Here is an 18,242-nt window from a genome sequence, read left to right on the forward strand (position 1 = left end):
AAAAAGCGCTGAAAACTTGTCTATTCAACAAATATTAACCTCAACTAGTCCTACTCCACCTCAGTACTAGAACGCTTCTGGTTTATCTCCTTTCTTTGAACCAAAACACTAAATGTAGCTCCCATGGCCAACATGCATCTCCAGGGGTCACCTTTAGATCTGCAACTAGTCTTCAAACAAATTGTGACTTGCTACTTTGACCGATTGTAATTTAGTGTAAGAAACTTGACTTTATTTGTAACTTATTATAAAATATGCGTTATATGATTGTAACCGTAACACTGCATAAAAAATGCGATAACTCACCTGCAATTTCGCTGTGATACCCTCGGGACTGGGCGAGTAACAAATGTAATAAATAAAAATAAATAAATAAATACTGTTTTGTGAATAGATAATTCACCTTATCTCTGGTATGGTACAGAAAGCTGCAGCGTGTTTGGAGACCCTGTTGCATGGGCAATAGCCTACAGAACAGAGTCTGGAAAGGAGTTCTGCTGGAAATACCTGGCACCTGTCACTAAGCAATATATCTAAATCCAAAAGGTGGTCTGTAAAGGGGCCACCCAAGTGATTTCTGCCCACGGGACACAATTATACCCCCTCTTTTACGTGAGTCGGTTTCATTGTGATGTGCAGAACAGGGGGTTCAGTTTGAATGGCAGGGTGGGAAATCACTGAAGGGTAAACAATTATAAGATGGACCAGAGCTGAATTAATCAAAAGCACTGGCAATAACACTGGGCAACTTCCGCTTCCACAAAAATATGCCAATCCGGCTTGGCAGCTCATCACAAACTGCTAGACCACGTGTCCTCCATGTGCCCCACACATGTTTCCACATCCTTGGCCATCATCAGAGAGTGGTAGCTTGGGACTCTAGGCACAGCACTTTTAACACTTTACCAGGGGTCTGCAAACTTTAGCCCTACAGCTGTTTTGGAATTCAACTCCCATCAGTCCCAGCCAACACATCCAATGGTGAGGGATCTTGGGAGCTGTAGCCGAAAACATGTGGAGGGCTGAGAACGCCACAGCCCCGATTGTGGGACTGTAGGGATGCGCGGTGGCTCTGCATCTTGATGTTATTCCTGGGTGTGTAGCCATTCCAACATGACGCGCCACCAAATGTTATTGTGTTTATTTAAATGTGAGTTCAGAGATGTGCAACATCAAGTATCACTTGCTAAACATATATGCACCTTTTAGACATTTTGCAATTTGCTTTGGAGTTGGCAAATGCCCCTTGTAAGTCTGCCTTAAATAACTATGTTGCATAGAAATGCCTGACGTTTTCACTCGGTATAAAAATACCCCCTGAGCAGCCCACACTCAAGCGGTTGCCATCAGTGGGCAATGGCTGGGGTTCAAACAGTTGCCATTAGTGGGAAATGGCTGGGGCTCAAGTGGTTTCCATCAGTGGCAGTGGAGTAACTTTGCTGAAAAAGTTGGGGGGGACATGACATCTGACAAAAAGGTGCCCCAGCCAAATGAATGGGGACAAAATGGTGTGCCATGAAAGTTGGGGGGGGCAAACACCCCCGCCCCACCCTAAAATTCTGCCCATGATCAGAGGGCAATTGCTGGGGCTCAAGTGGTTGCCCTCAGTGGGTAATAGGTGGGGATGAAGGAGTTGCCAACAGTGAGAGATGGCTGGAGCTCAAGTGGGTGCCATCAGTGTGCAAAGTCTGGGATTCACGTGGTTGCCATCAGTGGGCAATGGCTGGTGCTCATGTGATTGCCATCAGAGGGAAATGGCTGGGACTCAAATGGTTGCCATGAGCGGGCAATGGCTGGGGCTCAGGCAGTTGCCATCAATGGGCAATGACTGGGGCTCAGGCAGTTGCCATCAATGGGCAATGGCTGGTGCTCAAGCATTTGCCATCAGGTTACAATAGCAAGGGCTCAAGCAATTGCATTAGTGGGCAATGGCTGCGGCTTGCCCCTCTGCATTGATACTGTTTCTTGGAGGCTTCTGTGATCATAACCTGTCCCCTCTCTCCCCTTCTCCCCGCAGGTATGAGAATACTGGTGACTCTGCTCTTAGACACCCTGCCTATGTTAGGCAACGTCCTCCTCCTTTGTTTCTTTGTCTTTTTCATCTTCGGCATTGTTGGCGTGCAGCTGTGGGCGGGCCTTCTGCGCAACAGGTGTTTCCTCGACCACAACTTTGCGATGTAAGTACACTTTGCATGAAAAGTATTGAAATATACTTGGAGGTTAGGATGGCAGCTACATGGCTTCACCTGCACCTTTCTGGTACGTGTTACTTTATTTAGGCGGGGTTGTATTGTGCTGATGGCCTTCTATCCCTTTACTGCTCTGCATTCTGTATTTCGCAGCAGTCCTTAGTGAGTGGTTTGTCTTTCCTATGCTTAATGGGGCATAAGGAATCTGGGAGGGTCACTTACGAGAAACAAAATAATGTTTCAGAGCAAAGTCCAAATTCCAAGAAGCGTCTGGAGCGGTGTATGAATCACAGGAGCTCTCAATTTTCCTGGGCCATGTGCAAGAAGGACATCCCTTCTTGTTCTTGTTTCCCTTTGGTTTCTGGGACTTGTAGTTTTCTTTCGTTTTCATTTGTAATTTATGAGATCTACAAGTCCCAGAATTGAAATTAAGATCAGGACTGCGTGGAATTCTCACCCATGGCAATGGGAAACTTGGGAGCTCTGTAAAGCAGATGTTCGGCCAATTCAACTAAATAACGAAAGGAGAAGGCTACCAGATGTGGGTAGCAGTGACGTAATGTTGGGGTTGCTAGGGGCCACAGCTGCGACCCCTGATATCTCCCTTGCTGCCCCTGCTGTCTCCCTTGCTAACCCTGGGAATACAAAAAAAAATGTTTTAAAACTGGCAGACCTTCCCTTCCCTGGACCTTCCTTTGCAGCCCTTGTTTTTCTCCAGCTCCTCCTGACAGTAATTCCATCCCTCCTCCACTCCTCCTACCCTCTCTTCATCTAGTTTCCCTCGTTTCACCTCCCCCTGATCTTTCGCTTCTGAAATGCCCCCTTAGCCCCCACTTCTTGTCATTGGGGATGCAGGGGCGTATTTGATTGGTCTAAGGGTCGCCACAAATCTTCCAGCCATGCCTTCTACGCTTGGGGGCTGCAGTGGAAAAGGGGACCACCCCACACTTGTAAGCAAGACCTGTCGGTTAGCAGATGCGAAAGCCAAGTCGCAGCATAATGGCTGTGGGCCAGACACGTGTGCAGATGCCAGTTGGGTCTTTGAGGTTGTTTACAAGGTGGCATTGCCAGTAGTTGGTGCCTCCTTCCAGCCACCCTCGATGCATCACCTGGTATCAAGTGGAGCCACTGGATCGTACCGACGGGTGAGTGGGCTACTGCTCTATTCCCATGCCTTGTTACTAAAAGAAGGATGTTCCCATCACTATCATAAAACTGTTCTTTCCCCCATGCCAACAACCACCTCCCCTCTTCTCAAAGAGGAGTTAGAGAGACCCCCACGGTGGTCTTAAGATGCATTCAGGGGTTTGTAGTAGGAAATGTTGGCAAGTGCAATGTGTAGGGCCAGGGGGCCACATGCTTTATTTGGAATTGGCATTGATTTCTGGTACAGGAGAAATGCAGTCGTTTCCCGAGCACATGGCTGGACGGATGAAGCCTGGGGATAGAAGCATCCACTGTTTGAGAGCAGCATTCCGCGATGGCGCGGCAGGTGGGATGGAAAGAAAGTGACAGAGTGGCCATTCTCCAGTTCACAGACAACATACAAAACAGGATGAGATCTGATAGGATGAGCGTTCCGATGAACGTAGAAAAATAATGCGTCCTTGTCAATGGGGACTCCCTTAATCTGGCACAAAGCATGTCCCATAAATATCTCCTTCCCTTTTTCCTCACCAAGGTGCGATGTCTAGAAACCATCTTTCTATGGACACTGAGATTAAGGAAGTAAGTAGATTAGGCCGGTGGACGATGTGGGCCATAATAGATAAAGAGAAGTAAGATAGGTGGAAAGGGAGGATAATGCTTTCCTCTCATGTCAGGTTCCTTGCCCTCCCAGCGTGCACTGCCGCACGAGCTTGGAAGCGCATGCACATCATGTGAGCTTCCAACAATGAACTGGCCAGCAGAGCAAAACCACACAGCGTCTGATGGCATCTTCCCGGCGTAGGAGGAGCATTGCATGATGTGCTGATGAGGCAGAAGATCATCCTGAGGGCCGCGCAGAGGTTCCATCGAGTGGCACATGGGAAACTAGATGAGTTGGTCAGACATCCAGTCCCTACAGGTTTTGGCCCCTCATTGTATCAGGAGAATCACGTGGTTGGTTGCTATTATCCATTCTGTGAAGAGTCAGAACCCTTCTGGGCTCACATTGGTAGAGTTGCAGCGTCTTTGCAATTGGCACACAGTGCAGTTTGGCCTGCACAGGCTGCCCTTTGCTGTTACAGAAGTAGATCAAACTCCCTTTCTGCAATACTGAAATCAGCATTCAGATGTGGGAGTTTCCTCATTTGGATGGTGTTGTGTCTCCACTCAAATGTGGGAATATCCCTTGCCGTGGTCCCTTAGAAAGTGCAGGGCCAATTGTCTGCCATGGAGATATAATAGGAGATATAAATGGTCCATTACCATCCTGGCCCTCACTACAGCATCTCCATAGAGAGCTCTCATCCTTTTGAAAAGATGTGTGAACTCAAAACCTGTCAGTGCTTACTGCATCACTGTGCAGCCCGACCTTGCTCCTCAGCATTTGAGTAGCTCTGTGGGCCCTCACGGGTTGGGTGCAGCCTAGAATTTCATCAAATGTGGTTCCCTACAAAACCCTGTCCAGTTATAGGGACGGATAGTTGCACATGGGACGATGCAATGTAATGTAATGTAATCCATCATTTGTATAGCACCTTTCGCCATTGGTATGGTCACAACGCGCTATAGTTTGAACGCCCTCTGGGGGAACCGAAGTCCAAGGTGTGGGAAATTCTAGGAGCTGCTAGTATGCGTGTGTGCATTATAGCCAACACAATGATATGAAGGGGTGGCCAAGTCCCTGCTAGCCACCCATGTCTAGTTGGCATGTGGGTGGGTGGGGAGATGTAGTCTAGAGGGGATAGTCGTTATGCGTGTAGCTATAATTCGATTTTTTTTCATGAAAGGTAGCTGCGTTCTTATGGCAGAAGTGTTGTGCAAAGTGTCAGTCGGAGCTGTATATGAAAGCAGATGATGCCACGTCCTGTGATGTCACTTGCAGGGTTGGGTCAAATGACATCACTTCCTGTGATGTCATCGGGGAAGGTCATGTGTCATGTGATGTCATTTCCGCTACCCCTGGCATTTTGGTGAAATGAGGTCCATGGTGGACGGGTTGTCATATCTGCCATCAAATGGAGAAACATCTATTTAGAAAGGTATGTTAAATAATGTAATTACCAGTCAAACACTGGCTAAAATAAAAATATTAAATACAACAAAGAAAATCCAATCCAAATGGGATCCATGCAGGTTCCTATCACTCAATTATTTTGAATGAAATCCAAATTTCTTCTGTGTTAATTCTAAAGGCAAGACAACTGTTGCAGAAGCAAGCAGTCTACTCTCTTTTACCAAACAGAGGTGACAGTGACATCTACTGGGCAAGAGACGTATTATGACTCATCTTTTCACTGACTATGATAGTGCAGCCTTGGGGAAATCAGCTGGGCTGGGAGATCCCCCTGTCCTGGGCACACTTAAAGCCCTGGCTCAGTGCATCATCCATCATAGCATTGTTAGCCGACGGCGTTGTGTCCTACATCTTGCGATCCCTGCAATTGCCCAATGAGAATTGCTCTTTATTGTGGGGTCAGTGGCCATGCCAAAGACACACGTAAGCACTCATTTGTAGATTCTCGCTGTGAAGCCGTCAATAGAGTCTTGACCACCCGAAAGCCTGTTGTGGAAACTGAGCTTGTGGATCACAAGGTCATCTTCCCTGCCAAATCTCTTTATGACTTAATGCCTGCAAATGGCTTCAGTGATGGCAACGCAGCCATGATCAGATCCCTGCATAGGGTGACCAGACGTCCTGGTTTTGCGGGACAGTCCTGGAATTGGGCCCTCTGCCCCCTTGTCCCGACATTTATTTGTACATTTAGAAATCTGGTCCCGGTTTCGGGGAAAGGGGCCGGGGGTGCCAGTCCTGTTTTTTTTGGAGAGGGAGGGTTGGCAACAATTATAAAGTAACTATACATTAACGTACACACAGAATTTTGCCACGTCTGGCTGGGCTCGAAACCCCAATCTTATAGGTACCAGGCGCACGGATTAACTGATTGTGCTACAGAAACCAGTTAGTAGATGAATGAAAGCAAGGCTTGTAACATGTATCAAAGCAAAATCTCTTTTTATTATTAATTTATTATATCCACAGACAAAAGTGCACAATTTATAGGAGCAGCAGCAGTGCTGGAAATACTGTGGGATGGAGGGGGTATGGTGTGTAAGGGGGCTTGGGAGTTGAGGGGGATGCAGGGTGGGGGATGTGCTGTGATAGGGTAGTCCTTCTTATATGTTGTTGGTCACCCTGGTTTTTCATCTTGAAAATCTTGTCACCCTAGCCCTGCGGAGCATATGCACCAAGTCCCAATATTTATTCTATGGCATTCCATTTCCATCTTGATTGCTAGCTTTGTTCCTAGCTGAAGGGAAACCTGTGCTGCCCATTCCCTCACTGTCCATGTGGATCACCTCCAGCCACTACTTCTATGGGACAGGCATTTTCCCCCAGTTGCTGAAGGACTGGTGTGTCAGGCTGGCGCACTGTAGGTTTGTGGGCTATTTGGCACCCACCAGCCTTCTGAGGGAGGAGACCTTGTGGAGACAGTACTTGTCAGTTCTAAAAGTGGGACAAGAAACTGAAGTGGCACCCTAACGAGTCATGGACCAATATTTGAGGGTGGGGCCTGAGATGAGTCTGGCACAGCCTATGATATCAAGAAGGTAAGGGACCTATACAAAGCGTGTGACCTGTGTAACTAAAGAAGCTGCCCAACAACAGGGTCTGGTTTTTCTCCTGGGCATAAAAGGGAGGGCAATCTATTTTGAAAAATAAAGAATAGTCAAAAGATTGACTGAAATAAAAATATACAAATATTTAAACGAGATCAAATCAAAATGAGTCCATTCAGGTTCAAATGTCTTTGTGCCTTTGAAAGATAATCTATGATGTGTCGGTACTCACTAATGTTATCCCCTTAATCTAATTGCAAGCCCGGCAGATATATTGGAAAATACAAACAAGGTATTCTGTGTATTATATTGTCGCTTCAGCATATTACACTTACTCTTGCTCCATATTTATGAAGTGGGAGATGTCATTCTAAACACTGTGGGATGGGGACATCCACAGTGAAGGGCAATAATGTCACTCATGATCTTTTCATTGGCCGGAGCAGGCCGTGGAATCAGGTCGCTAATGTCAGTTTGCGGAGCTCCAAAAGTGCCCCCGCTTAAGAGCAGTTTTTGGACCTTGCCCGATCTGAGCCTGGGCTAGCCCCTGCCCACTTAAAGCCCTATACCTGTCTCAGGCGGATGTGGAACACAGGAATCTGGTGGCAGATGTGTATAGAGGCCCGGGGCCTGGTGCCTCCACCACCAATGAGGTTGGTACTTGAACATCAGGGCAGATGGTGAAAGGCCTCTGTCCAAAGACATAACAACGCAAAATAATAACAGGAGGTGGAGCCTTCTTTCCCTGTTACCAGGCAACATCAGGAGTCCTTTGTCCCAACGATATAGCAACATCAACATCGGTTCGATCCGGCATCGGCACCGGAATCTCACTCGATGTGGCCTGTAGAAGCATTATGGAATGAAATGACACAAGGCAGCCTTGCGAAATAATCAGGAGGTGAAGTGGCCATGACGTGACCTGCGTCTTTCATCTCATAGGCCCATCAAGCCAAACTACAAAGATACACCCATGTGAACGATGGGCCTATATCTCACAAGATAGAAAATGCACTCATAGGAGCTCAGCCCCACGTGACTAAAAATGGAGCAGAAACCGTGGTGCAGAATGTCCATGCTCCGGTTTCATACTCTAGCCTCCATATACAACACTAGTCATGGTGTGTTATAACTACGTAGGGAGTGTGTCCTTCACTTATCTGTATTATCAGCACAAGAGGAAAGGACACAACAACAGGTGTATGCATCGTCCCCTTCCAAGATCATGTTCTTTTTTCTATTTTCACGTTGTCCCTCTTTTGCTCCCTATATTTTTCTGGTTTCTTTTCCTTTGTCTCTAATGTCCTTTCGTCTCTTCCTCTTCTCTCCTCTGTCTAATGCTCAGTAAAATTATTTTCTTCAGTACTTGCAGCTAATGGCTACTGTCAGAAACTGGATGTGAATAACCATTCATCCATTCCTATATCCATCCAAGCACTTTGAAGCGCTTTGAAGCACTTCACTTGTGTATGAGCGCTTAACAAATAACCAATTACATACATCCACCCCTCCAGTCATTCCTAGCTTACTCCATCCAACCATACTATGCTGACTCCACCTCCCCTTGCGGCTCTTCCTGGGCACCTATTCTTATAATTCTTCTTGATCTCTCTTTCTTTACTTTCTTCTACCTCTTACTTCACCATTCACCCCCGCTTTACCTCCACCTTTTCCTTTTTTTCTCTTGATTTCTATGCCTTGTCCCATTTCCCGTCTATTTCTGGCTCTCAACCGAACCCCGGCACCTACTCTCTGTCTCTGACTCACGTCTCTGTCGATCTTTCCTCAACCCATAGCTTCCTTCCCTTCTTCTTGGTTTTGCTTCCACTATTCTTTAAACTTTCATTTCTACTTCATAAATGAATCTCCAAACCTCTCCAGATCTCTACTTTACTTTCTCCTGCCCCCCTCCTCATCACTCCTTTCTACTATGCTTTCCAATTCGTGTTATCTCCCATCTCTACTCCCATCTTCATCCATCCCTCTTTTATTCAACCCCTCTATTTCCCCCTATCCTCTTACACCCGTTCACCTCCTCACATAACCCTTTCCCTTTCAATACTCTCTTTCTCTTCCTCCCCCATTGCTCTCCTCTCTCTCCTTTGCTCACCTCTACTTCCTCTGTTATCCTCTCTGATTCTCTCCCCCTCATCTCTTCTCTCCTGCTCTTTCCTCATTGCTCTGTTCCTCTCTTGTCTACCCCTCCACTGAATCCTCTTCTCTTCTCTCCTCTCCTCTCCTCTCCTCTTCTCTCCTCTCCTCTCCTCTCCTCTCCTCTCCTCTCCTCTCCTCTTCTCTTCTCCTCTTCTCCTCCCCTCATTTCTTGTGTGCCATCTCCTAACCCCCACTCTTTTCAACATATCCCTTTCTTTGCTTTCTCAACCTCCCTGTACCACCGCTGCCCCTTTTTCACATTATGCCGCTGACTCTGAAATGAGCCGTACAATAAGCATCCGCGGAAACGCAGCTGCAGCAGAGTGACTCTGATTGACTCGGGAAAGGCTTTGAACCTGCGCGAAAGACAAGTTCAATATGAGCAGCACAGCAGCATTGACGCTTTATTATTGCGTTTTTTTTCCAGCGCAACCTTTTCTTTTTTAACACTTTCACATTATTGAGGATTGTCATTTCATCGAAAGAGTCTTACTACGTGATTAGGATGAAAGGTTATTTTTTATTTCGTATATTTGGCACTCCTCGGTAATATGCGGGAAGTGCATCCAATCGGAAGCCAGTATCACCTCTGATGTTACGCATGAAGGGCATCCAATCGGAAGCCAGTATCACCTCTGATGTTGCGCGGCAAGGGCATCCAATCAGAAGCCAGTATGACCTCTGATGTTGCGCGGGAAGGGCATCCAATCAGAAGCCAGTATGACCTCTGATGTTACGCGGGAAGGGCATCCAATCAGAAGCCAGTATCACCTCTGATGTTACGCGGGAAGGGCATCCAATCAGAAGCCAGTATGACCTCTGATGTTACGCGGGAAGGGCATCCAATCGGAAACCAGTATGACCTCTGATGTTACGCGGGAAGGGCATCCAATCGGAGGCCAGTATCACCTCTGATGTTGCGCGGGAAGGACATCCAATCGGAAGCCAGTATGACCTCTGATGTTACGCGGGAAGGGCATCCAATCGGAAGCCAGTATCACCTCTGATATTGCAATGTTCCAGTTATGACGTCCACTTGAAGTTCAATACAAGAGATGTTTCCAGGCGCCTGTGTGGAACCATTCCTGCTCAGACGCAGAGAAGGGGCTATGGGCTTCATTATAAGTCTTGCGCTCCCGTAATGAAGGGGGTCAGGTCGGGTCCGGCCCCCTTCCTTATGGGAGCGCCGATTACGAGCTTCAAAATGACTTTGCCCGGACTTTGCGCTACAAAAATACACATTGCACGGTGCTATGAAGCAGGGTTTGTGTCGGAAGTGCAAAGTCACTTTTCAGTGCTGCAAATTCACTTTGAACCGGGCAAATATTCTATGACTCGGGCCCAAAGTGCTTGTAGTTGTTTTTTTTGTTTTTTGTTTTTAACAGTTTTCTTTCTGTAATCTTTTTTAAACACCTGTATTATAAAAGTAAGTTGATGTAAGGCAGAATATGTATTTTGCTAAATTATATACCACACATGTTTTAAACTTGCAACAATGGAAATCCGAGTTGAGTCTCACGGAATTGGGCAACGTGACTTTCAAGGTGGCTACAAGATGTGCATTAACCAACGTGCCTATATTTCCAGATTAAGAGACGACACTGATAAATGTATTTATGACTATTTTATACGTGTTAAAAGCAGATTCAAAAACATTCTGAGAAGCTTTACTTTGAGCTTTGTAAGCTAATGCATCCTTAGAATAGCTCAGTGGGCTAAGTGCATGCAGAAGAGTTACACGTGGGTAGTATAGCTCAGTGGCAACACGCTGGTCTTGGAAGCAAGGTGACGTAGAGCAGCATTGATTTGAATCCCAGGTCTGCGCTTAGAAACCTCTTCGGTATTAAGCGCGTTATAAATAGCCAATTATAATCTCCAGATTTCACCTGAATCACTGCAGCCAGCACAATACCCCACTGAGCCCATGCACCAAAAGACATTGGGCCTCATTCCAACTGTGGTCGGCCACGGAATGAACGGTGCCGGTAAGGGACAGGCACCGTTCATTCCGGGCCGCCACATTACGAGTTCTGCAGCGGGTCCCGCTCTGAACACCTGGCCAGACCAGACGTGCAGAGCGGGACCCGCTAGCAGTCCAGGATGTTAACAATGGGCCCGTCATTAACGGGCCCGTTGTTAGCATTCTCCCTATTCCCATTGAGCCCTATGGGTGCTCAAATGGGAATGGGGACGTTCCGGGTCCCGCGAAAGGGAATTACCGGGCCCTCCAAGGTCGGAATGGCCCAGTAAGTCCCCTTTTGCGGGACCCGGACCCGAGTTTGGGGGTAGCCGTGCCGCTAAACATGGCATGGCTACCTCCAAACTCGTAATGAAGCCCACTCACCGGGAACAAAGTGAAAGTGATTCTTTAGCCTTTTTGGAGAGCAGCACCCCTAAATGAATGATCTGTGGCAACTTTTATTAAAGTTGTGCTTCTAGCCCAACTGAATGGATATTATTTTCTACGAGCTTAACTGTTTAAAAGCCGGTTTAGGCGCACCTGACTTTAGACTGGCTCCTCCCAATGCCTACCAAGCTTTTAGAGGCATGAACTCTGCCATAAAACCATGCCAGATTATAGTTGCCGCTGCAATGTTACCCATTTGTTCAAAGGTGATAAAAGGCTGAGTTTTCCCCACCCCTGTCAGCCTTTTACAGATATTGCCCTCTTATTAATTAAGTGTCCCTGTTTTAAGTGTGTTGTATTGAGAAGCACAGCCTACAGCCCCCTTATTATGCCATCTGGGTGCAAACAAGGCCTCATTTTAAACTATGTATCCTGGAAATTAGCAGGACTGTAAGAACAACTATGTTGTAATAATCATTGCGGAAAATGGCAAATGAGTCAGTTTATTGAAACATTAAGCAGTTTCTGTTCAATAGTGTTCCCTAATTGGGCAGAGTGATAGAGAAATATGAGGGCACACTGGCACAAAGCAAAAACATAACTAAAAGCTGCTAAAATCAAATACTTGTTTGATGTATTTATTTATTTATTTATTGGGTGTGCCATTAACACGACCGTGAACTGCAGTTGTATAGATGTGCTTACAACAACTAGAATTATATCTATATTTTTTTAAAATGACCCCAGGGGTCATACTGGCAGCAAATGATGCTGAAAGTCACATTTTTCCGAACATTCATACACTTCAAAGCTCACCCCAGAAAAAGCCGAATGGGAACAGAGGCAGTGCCCTTTTCATGCGTGGTCATGCGTGCCTTGTTGAACAGGCAGATTGCAATACATGAACTCGACAATCATGAGACGCCCGATCAATCCTTCCTGTTTTTAGGAACTGTATTCATGTATTGGGATCACATTGAAGGTGTTGATTGTAATGTATTGAACTTATTAATTGTTTTTTTAATACAATTTTCAGTTTTTAGTATTACCCAACAGGAGTTGGAACTGGTAACGTTTGTACACACTGAGAGCATAAACATGGCCGGCTTTCCCTAGATTAGAAATCACGGTAGATAGTCAGACCTGAGTGTTGATGTTAGATTGCAGCACATTTTCTATTTTATTTTTTATCAGACTGTGTAACACACCCTGATCTAACCATGGGGGCCATAGCTGTTGACTCTTACTAAAGTCATTCATGTTTCAGACCAAAGGAAAACGAATTTGCCCTTTATTAAAACAGCAACTGCAAACAAGTGGACCTTCCAACAGAGGGTGAGGGGTCAAGATCTTTACTAACTAACACATGTTATCATTGGCCAGCGCCAGCTGTGCCATCTCCTACCTAACCCTGTGAAGTGAAGCTTACTATGCACAGCACCTGGCAGGATTGACTGCAACACGTGCGCCTGCTTCATCTGTCTGGTGAAAAGTTCAAAGTCTTTTCCTGAGGACTCCAGAGTCTGCAAACTCTGGTTGTGCTGCCAATCCCGAGATAAAATACCCATGCATTCGCTTTCAACTGGACACAATTGTACAAGCATGGTTAGTCGGACAAAACCAGAGCAGGTTCAGCTGGACATATTTTCAAAAACCAATACGAATTGTCGATATTCCAAAACGTAAAATACACAAAGATGTACTATTATTATTATTATTATTATCATTATTATTATTATTATTATTATTATTATTATTCTGCAGCAACATTGGGCTGCAAAGGGCATACAGCAAGACATTGGTAGCGACAATTTAACAAGTAATCAAGTAAACATTTATTTATGTATTTCATATGTTTATATATATAGCACGCCCAACCCTTAGGTATCTGGGTGCATTACTTAATCATACAGTATAGTTACAATATAGTTCACAGGCACACGGCCTTTAAACAACATTAGTAGTAATGAGACACTCGCACACGTCTGCCCTTGTTCCAAGTTTACCCAGGGACGTTATTTCACCAAAATGTCAGGGGTAGCCGAAGTGACATCACAAAAACCTTGACCCCCTGATAACATCACAGGAAGTGATGTCATTTGACTCCACCGCGAAGTGATATCGCGGCAAGCGATGGAACACAACCTTTCACCCGTTGACAAAACAGGAAGTGGCATCACATAGCATTCTACAATACGACAAATATGGTCACAATATCACTATAATGTGATGCACATTTCATGCAAGAATGGATCGCCATATGTATCGTTAAGATCGTTGTGTATAGGCCCATATTACCAAATTACTGTGAATGTAAGCAGACGTCCATGACCAAATGATAATGATGTGTTATCATATAGCACTTATGCTTAAGCGCTTTATATAGAAAAAATAGACACCCAACATCACCCAACCTGTGTCGGTACTCATTTATCGACCTCAGAAGGGTGAAAGGCTGAGTTGAGGCGTTTAAGAACAGACTAAATCAGTGACTCACCCCCTGAAGTGTGCCTGAAATAAACCTTTAAGGAGTCTAGCAATTATTGTATAGAATTCCAAAAAGACAAATTATTTGGAATTCCTAATCTTTCTGATTTAGGGTCAGTGCTGAAAGTGTTAGACTTGTTGCACTCCTGTTCTTCTTTTTCTTTTTCTTTTTTAAGGGGCCTGAACAAGAACGCCAACCACGCCAGAAGTAAAGAGTGACATGGTGCTGGCCACAGCCCAGGAGCATGCATTAAAAAAAAAGAAAAAGAAAAGTTTTTATATTTTTTATAGAGGTCGCAAGGGAGACCATAACTGTGACCTCTGAGGTCTCCCTTGCGACCTCTGGCCACCCCTAAATGACGTCCCTGAGTTTACCCATTCTGCATAGACTTCCAGAGCAGGCTCCTATATGAGATTAAAGGTTTATTCGTTATCCTTAATCCAGTCAGAGGTTCTTTCCACAAATGCAGCTAACTCACACATTTCTGCAAGTGTGTGTCGGCAAGGAAGGATGCTTGCCCTTACTGTGCCCTTCCGCCATTTGCTTTTAACCCCCCAGGTCTTTATTGAAACAACGTTTTTTTTGGGCTAATTTAAAGTCTGTCGGTTCGATAGATCACTCTGGGATCTCTTGTTTTTTGAGCGAGTCATCCCTGGGCTCAGTTTCCACTCTTTCTACGGTTTCTCCCGCCCACTGCCAATGTGAGCTGGCCCTGCATTAAATTGCCCACAATGCCATCAGTTACTGCCTGGGCTCCATTTTAACCACTGTTTTTTTTGTTGTTGTAGGGTGGCGTGAGGGGGTTGTCCTGCCAGTTCTCATTAAATAATCTGTATTTCATTTCCATTTCCTAGGTTCTTTGCAATTTCATTAAGCAGTGTTGATATGTAAGCTACAGCCATTTTTATATGTGTTTTATTTTTCTTATACCTCATTTGGGTTATAGAGAAACCTATGCTCTAGTCTGCCCACCCTATTTGCTTCTGTTCGTCCTAATAATTTGTGCACGAGGGGTGAGGTAGTCCCCAGGTTCTGACTGTGGTATTCTGAATTTATGTAACAGACTGGTGAATCTGGCTTTATATATTTATGTTTGTTTACTCCTGATGAGCTTGCCGAGTCTTATAGTACATCCTGGGGGCCAGGGATGCCACCATATGTCATCCCTTGGAGCCTGATTGAGCATTTGTTCCTGGTAGGCCTGATGGGAGGCATGTTGCCATATTTGCACATTTTTCTTGGTAGCTATTTGAAGACCCCCCTGATTGTGTCGCTCATTGCCTTAACAAGCTTAAGCTTGACGTGCAAAGGTTTCCCAGATAAAAACTGCACTAAGATGTTTCCCAGAGTCCATTTTTCGACGGGTTCCAGTTTTTGTGTCTCACTCTTGGCTGTATCCAGTAGCCTCTTAAATTAGTGGTATTCTCTGATGCGCAACGAGCTAAAAGCTTCTTTATTCTGTGTAACTTTGAGGATTTTTTCTGAGATTGATGACTTGATGTGGAAGGTGCCACACCAGCTTTTCGGTTCTGATTCAATTCCATTTCATCAAGCAACCTTGCCCATTTTGTAGATGTTACTTGGGATCTCCGCGAGACCATGTAAGAGGATTCAATCCAGCACTACAGCCAAGTCGATGCCTAGTCTGGGATACTGAATGGAAACCCTTATTGATATATCTTTATGTCCAGTTCATGAGTTCTGGATGACTACCCCTATATAACACCCCTCTCTTGGAATCCCCCTGACCCCACTGAGCCAAGAAGTAGTTCTGTTTTGCAAGTTAAAAGGTTTATTTGAGAATTTAAACAATATATATATATATCACACTTATAATAAATTAATAATTGAATATCACACTTAATCTGAGCAGTAATCAATAATGGATAGTCTGGCACTAGCACACTTCTTTATAATCAATGATGAGTGGTTATAGGATGGATAAGATAGCAACAATACTTTTATGGTTTCAAATGGATGCAAGGTGGAATGAAAATGCAATACAGAAAATACTCAATATGATTTCAACAAAACAATGTAATCACTTTCCTCTGGCAATCCACTTCCCCCCTTTATGCAATGCAAGGAAATGGAAGGAAAGCACACAGTTCTCAGAAATGCAATCAAATGTAATTCAGTTCACCCCAGCAAGCTTAGACTACAGGTATGAGTTTGAAATACAGGCAAAAGTGCTTTGATATGTGCTGGCAATAAAGTGAGGAATATGCTGAAAATGGCTTTAATTCCCTTTAGGAGGTTCAGGGTGAGTGAAATATACTTGGGATGAGTTCAGGCTCACTCTAGCAAGGATCTAGGAGTAACTAGCAGGTTAAACACATTTTTGGCAAAGGAAAGCAAGGAAGCTGCTGTTTTCACACGTGGCTGGATTTTTAACCAAATCGAGAATCGCGGCAAAATTCGCGAATGCGTGAATCACGATTACGGCAAAAGTATGAGGAGTAGCAAGTCGGTTCTAAGCTTGTTGAAAAGCTGAGATTCTAAGCTTTCAGAGGAAAGTTAAAGTTCCTAGCCCACACGGTTCCAGAGATACGGACGATTAAATAAAGGTAGTTTTTTGGATTTTAAATTTTAAAAGTTCAAAGCGACAGGTTACAGCTTGCAGCTAGAAAATGACAGGTGACAGCTTTGCAAATGACAGGTGACAGGAGGCAGTTCTGGTTAGATTAAAATAGATTGAATTATATTATTTTAACTAAGAGATTGGTTCTGCACAGTTCTGCTAGGTACTCACAATATATTTTTGAATTAGGCCTCCCCACGGATCTGGTCAGGTTTTGGACTGGACTCCGGTTCTGGTCTCGGCACTTCACAGTGATCTGGGTCAGCTCTCTGGTTCTGCGAACAGCGGTCTGGGTCAGCCTCTCTGGATTCTGGATACTGCTCAGCTTTCTAGGTACTGCTACAGGTTCTGGAGATTGATGGATTTGAAGTCTGGATCTCTGGATGTGAAGTCGTCGATCAGCATGCTCCGCAGCAAATGGAATTGAATGTCCTCTCTAGCTTCCAGTGGCTCTTTTTATGTCTTTTGAAAGTGGGGGTGTGTGCAGCATCACTAGCCAGCCCCTCTTTCAACTTGTCATTGGCCCAATTCTCCCCTCTCCCATGATTGGTGAAGGAACTGTGAGTCAGAGTGATGCTGTAGGTTTTATGGGTCAGAGGATCCTCCCCTGGTCAGTTTGCCCACAAATCTATATTTGATCAAAATACACATTTCTCAAATACATAGTGGTTTGTCATTGCATGTACATATTACCTATCACATGAGGTAGTCTCTGTCCCAAATCTGCTCTTCCTGAGGGCTTGCATTCAGAAACGGCAACATTTTCGATTTTAGTGGGTTATGCAACCTTGGTTCTTCATTAAAAATTATACACATATACACGGCCTGTCCATACATACTCCAGTAAATTCCCATGTCTCTAGCTTAAACACAGAGTCTGTAGTATCCATAAATAGCGGGGTTTTGCCCCAGAACATCACACAAATTCCCAACACGTCTTAAAATGTGCACAGAAAAATCACAAGAATTATGGTATCATTTAAATAATTTTGACAAGTCCGCACCATGAGTTATACATCTTTCTTAGAATCATATTCTGGCCAACAGGGGTGTGTCTTTTCAGGTCACATGGTGTAGAAACCAGTTTATCCAGTTTCTGCCAAGCTCAGAGACCCTGCCCCTCCCAGCTTCTGCCAAGAGGAAGCTATTTTACGGCCACCCTAATAAACCATCTGCTTGGGCCCAGGACAGGCCTTTGTTCAACTCCCTGTAGCTGCTCCACCCCTAATCTAATCAGAGAGGTGACAACTCCTTTTGGCAAGGGGAAGAGTGGCTGAGCAGGTTTTAACTCCTGTGGGGGTAGATGTCAGGCAGAATTCAGTTTCATTAAGCCAGGTTTCAGATAAAATGTCACTTTTTGTTCCCCAGTTTGTCAAGACAATTTTTACATATGCAGCTAGAATGCTTATTCTAAGTTCAAAACTATGACATTTCAACAGTGACAAACTATGTGACACTCAAAAGTAGGTCACTCAGTTAATTTAAACATTTTCGATTTTTGGTAGTTTTAAATCCAGTTTCAGTTAGGCTGCTGCAGACCTGCAGAGCTCAGCCAGTCTTGTTATGAACATTGTTATGGGGCTCTTCAACTTCCCAGATTTAGTATGCACACATACTTCATTCTGCCAGATGTCCGCTGGTGTTCAGTGAGATTTTTGGATGTGTTGCAATGTTTGAAAATAGGCATTTTGAGCTGGCATTCGGGGAAACAAAAGG

The 18,242-nt window shown here is 44.8% G+C and overlaps 1 protein-coding gene across 4 annotated transcripts in view; it reads left to right on the top strand.

Annotated features, from left to right (window-relative positions):
• Positions 1-18,242, top strand: part of LOC138567460 (voltage-dependent T-type calcium channel subunit alpha-1H-like) — a 1,148,189-nt gene that overhangs the window by 140,049 nt on the left and 989,898 nt on the right. For all 4 annotated transcript variants that reach the window (XM_069645666.1, XM_069645668.1, XM_069645670.1 and 1 more), the window contains exon 4: positions 2,018-2,177. In XM_069645666.1, coding sequence (XP_069501767.1) covers positions 2,018-2,177 — 160 coding nt within the window. The remainder of the gene's footprint in view (positions 1-2,017; positions 2,178-18,242) is intronic.

Source organism: Ambystoma mexicanum, chromosome 2p, assembly GCF_040938575.1.
Source record: "Ambystoma mexicanum isolate Mex_15411 chromosome 2p, UKY_AmexF1_1, whole genome shotgun sequence".
Taxonomy (NCBI): domain Eukaryota; kingdom Metazoa; phylum Chordata; class Amphibia; order Caudata; family Ambystomatidae; genus Ambystoma; species Ambystoma mexicanum.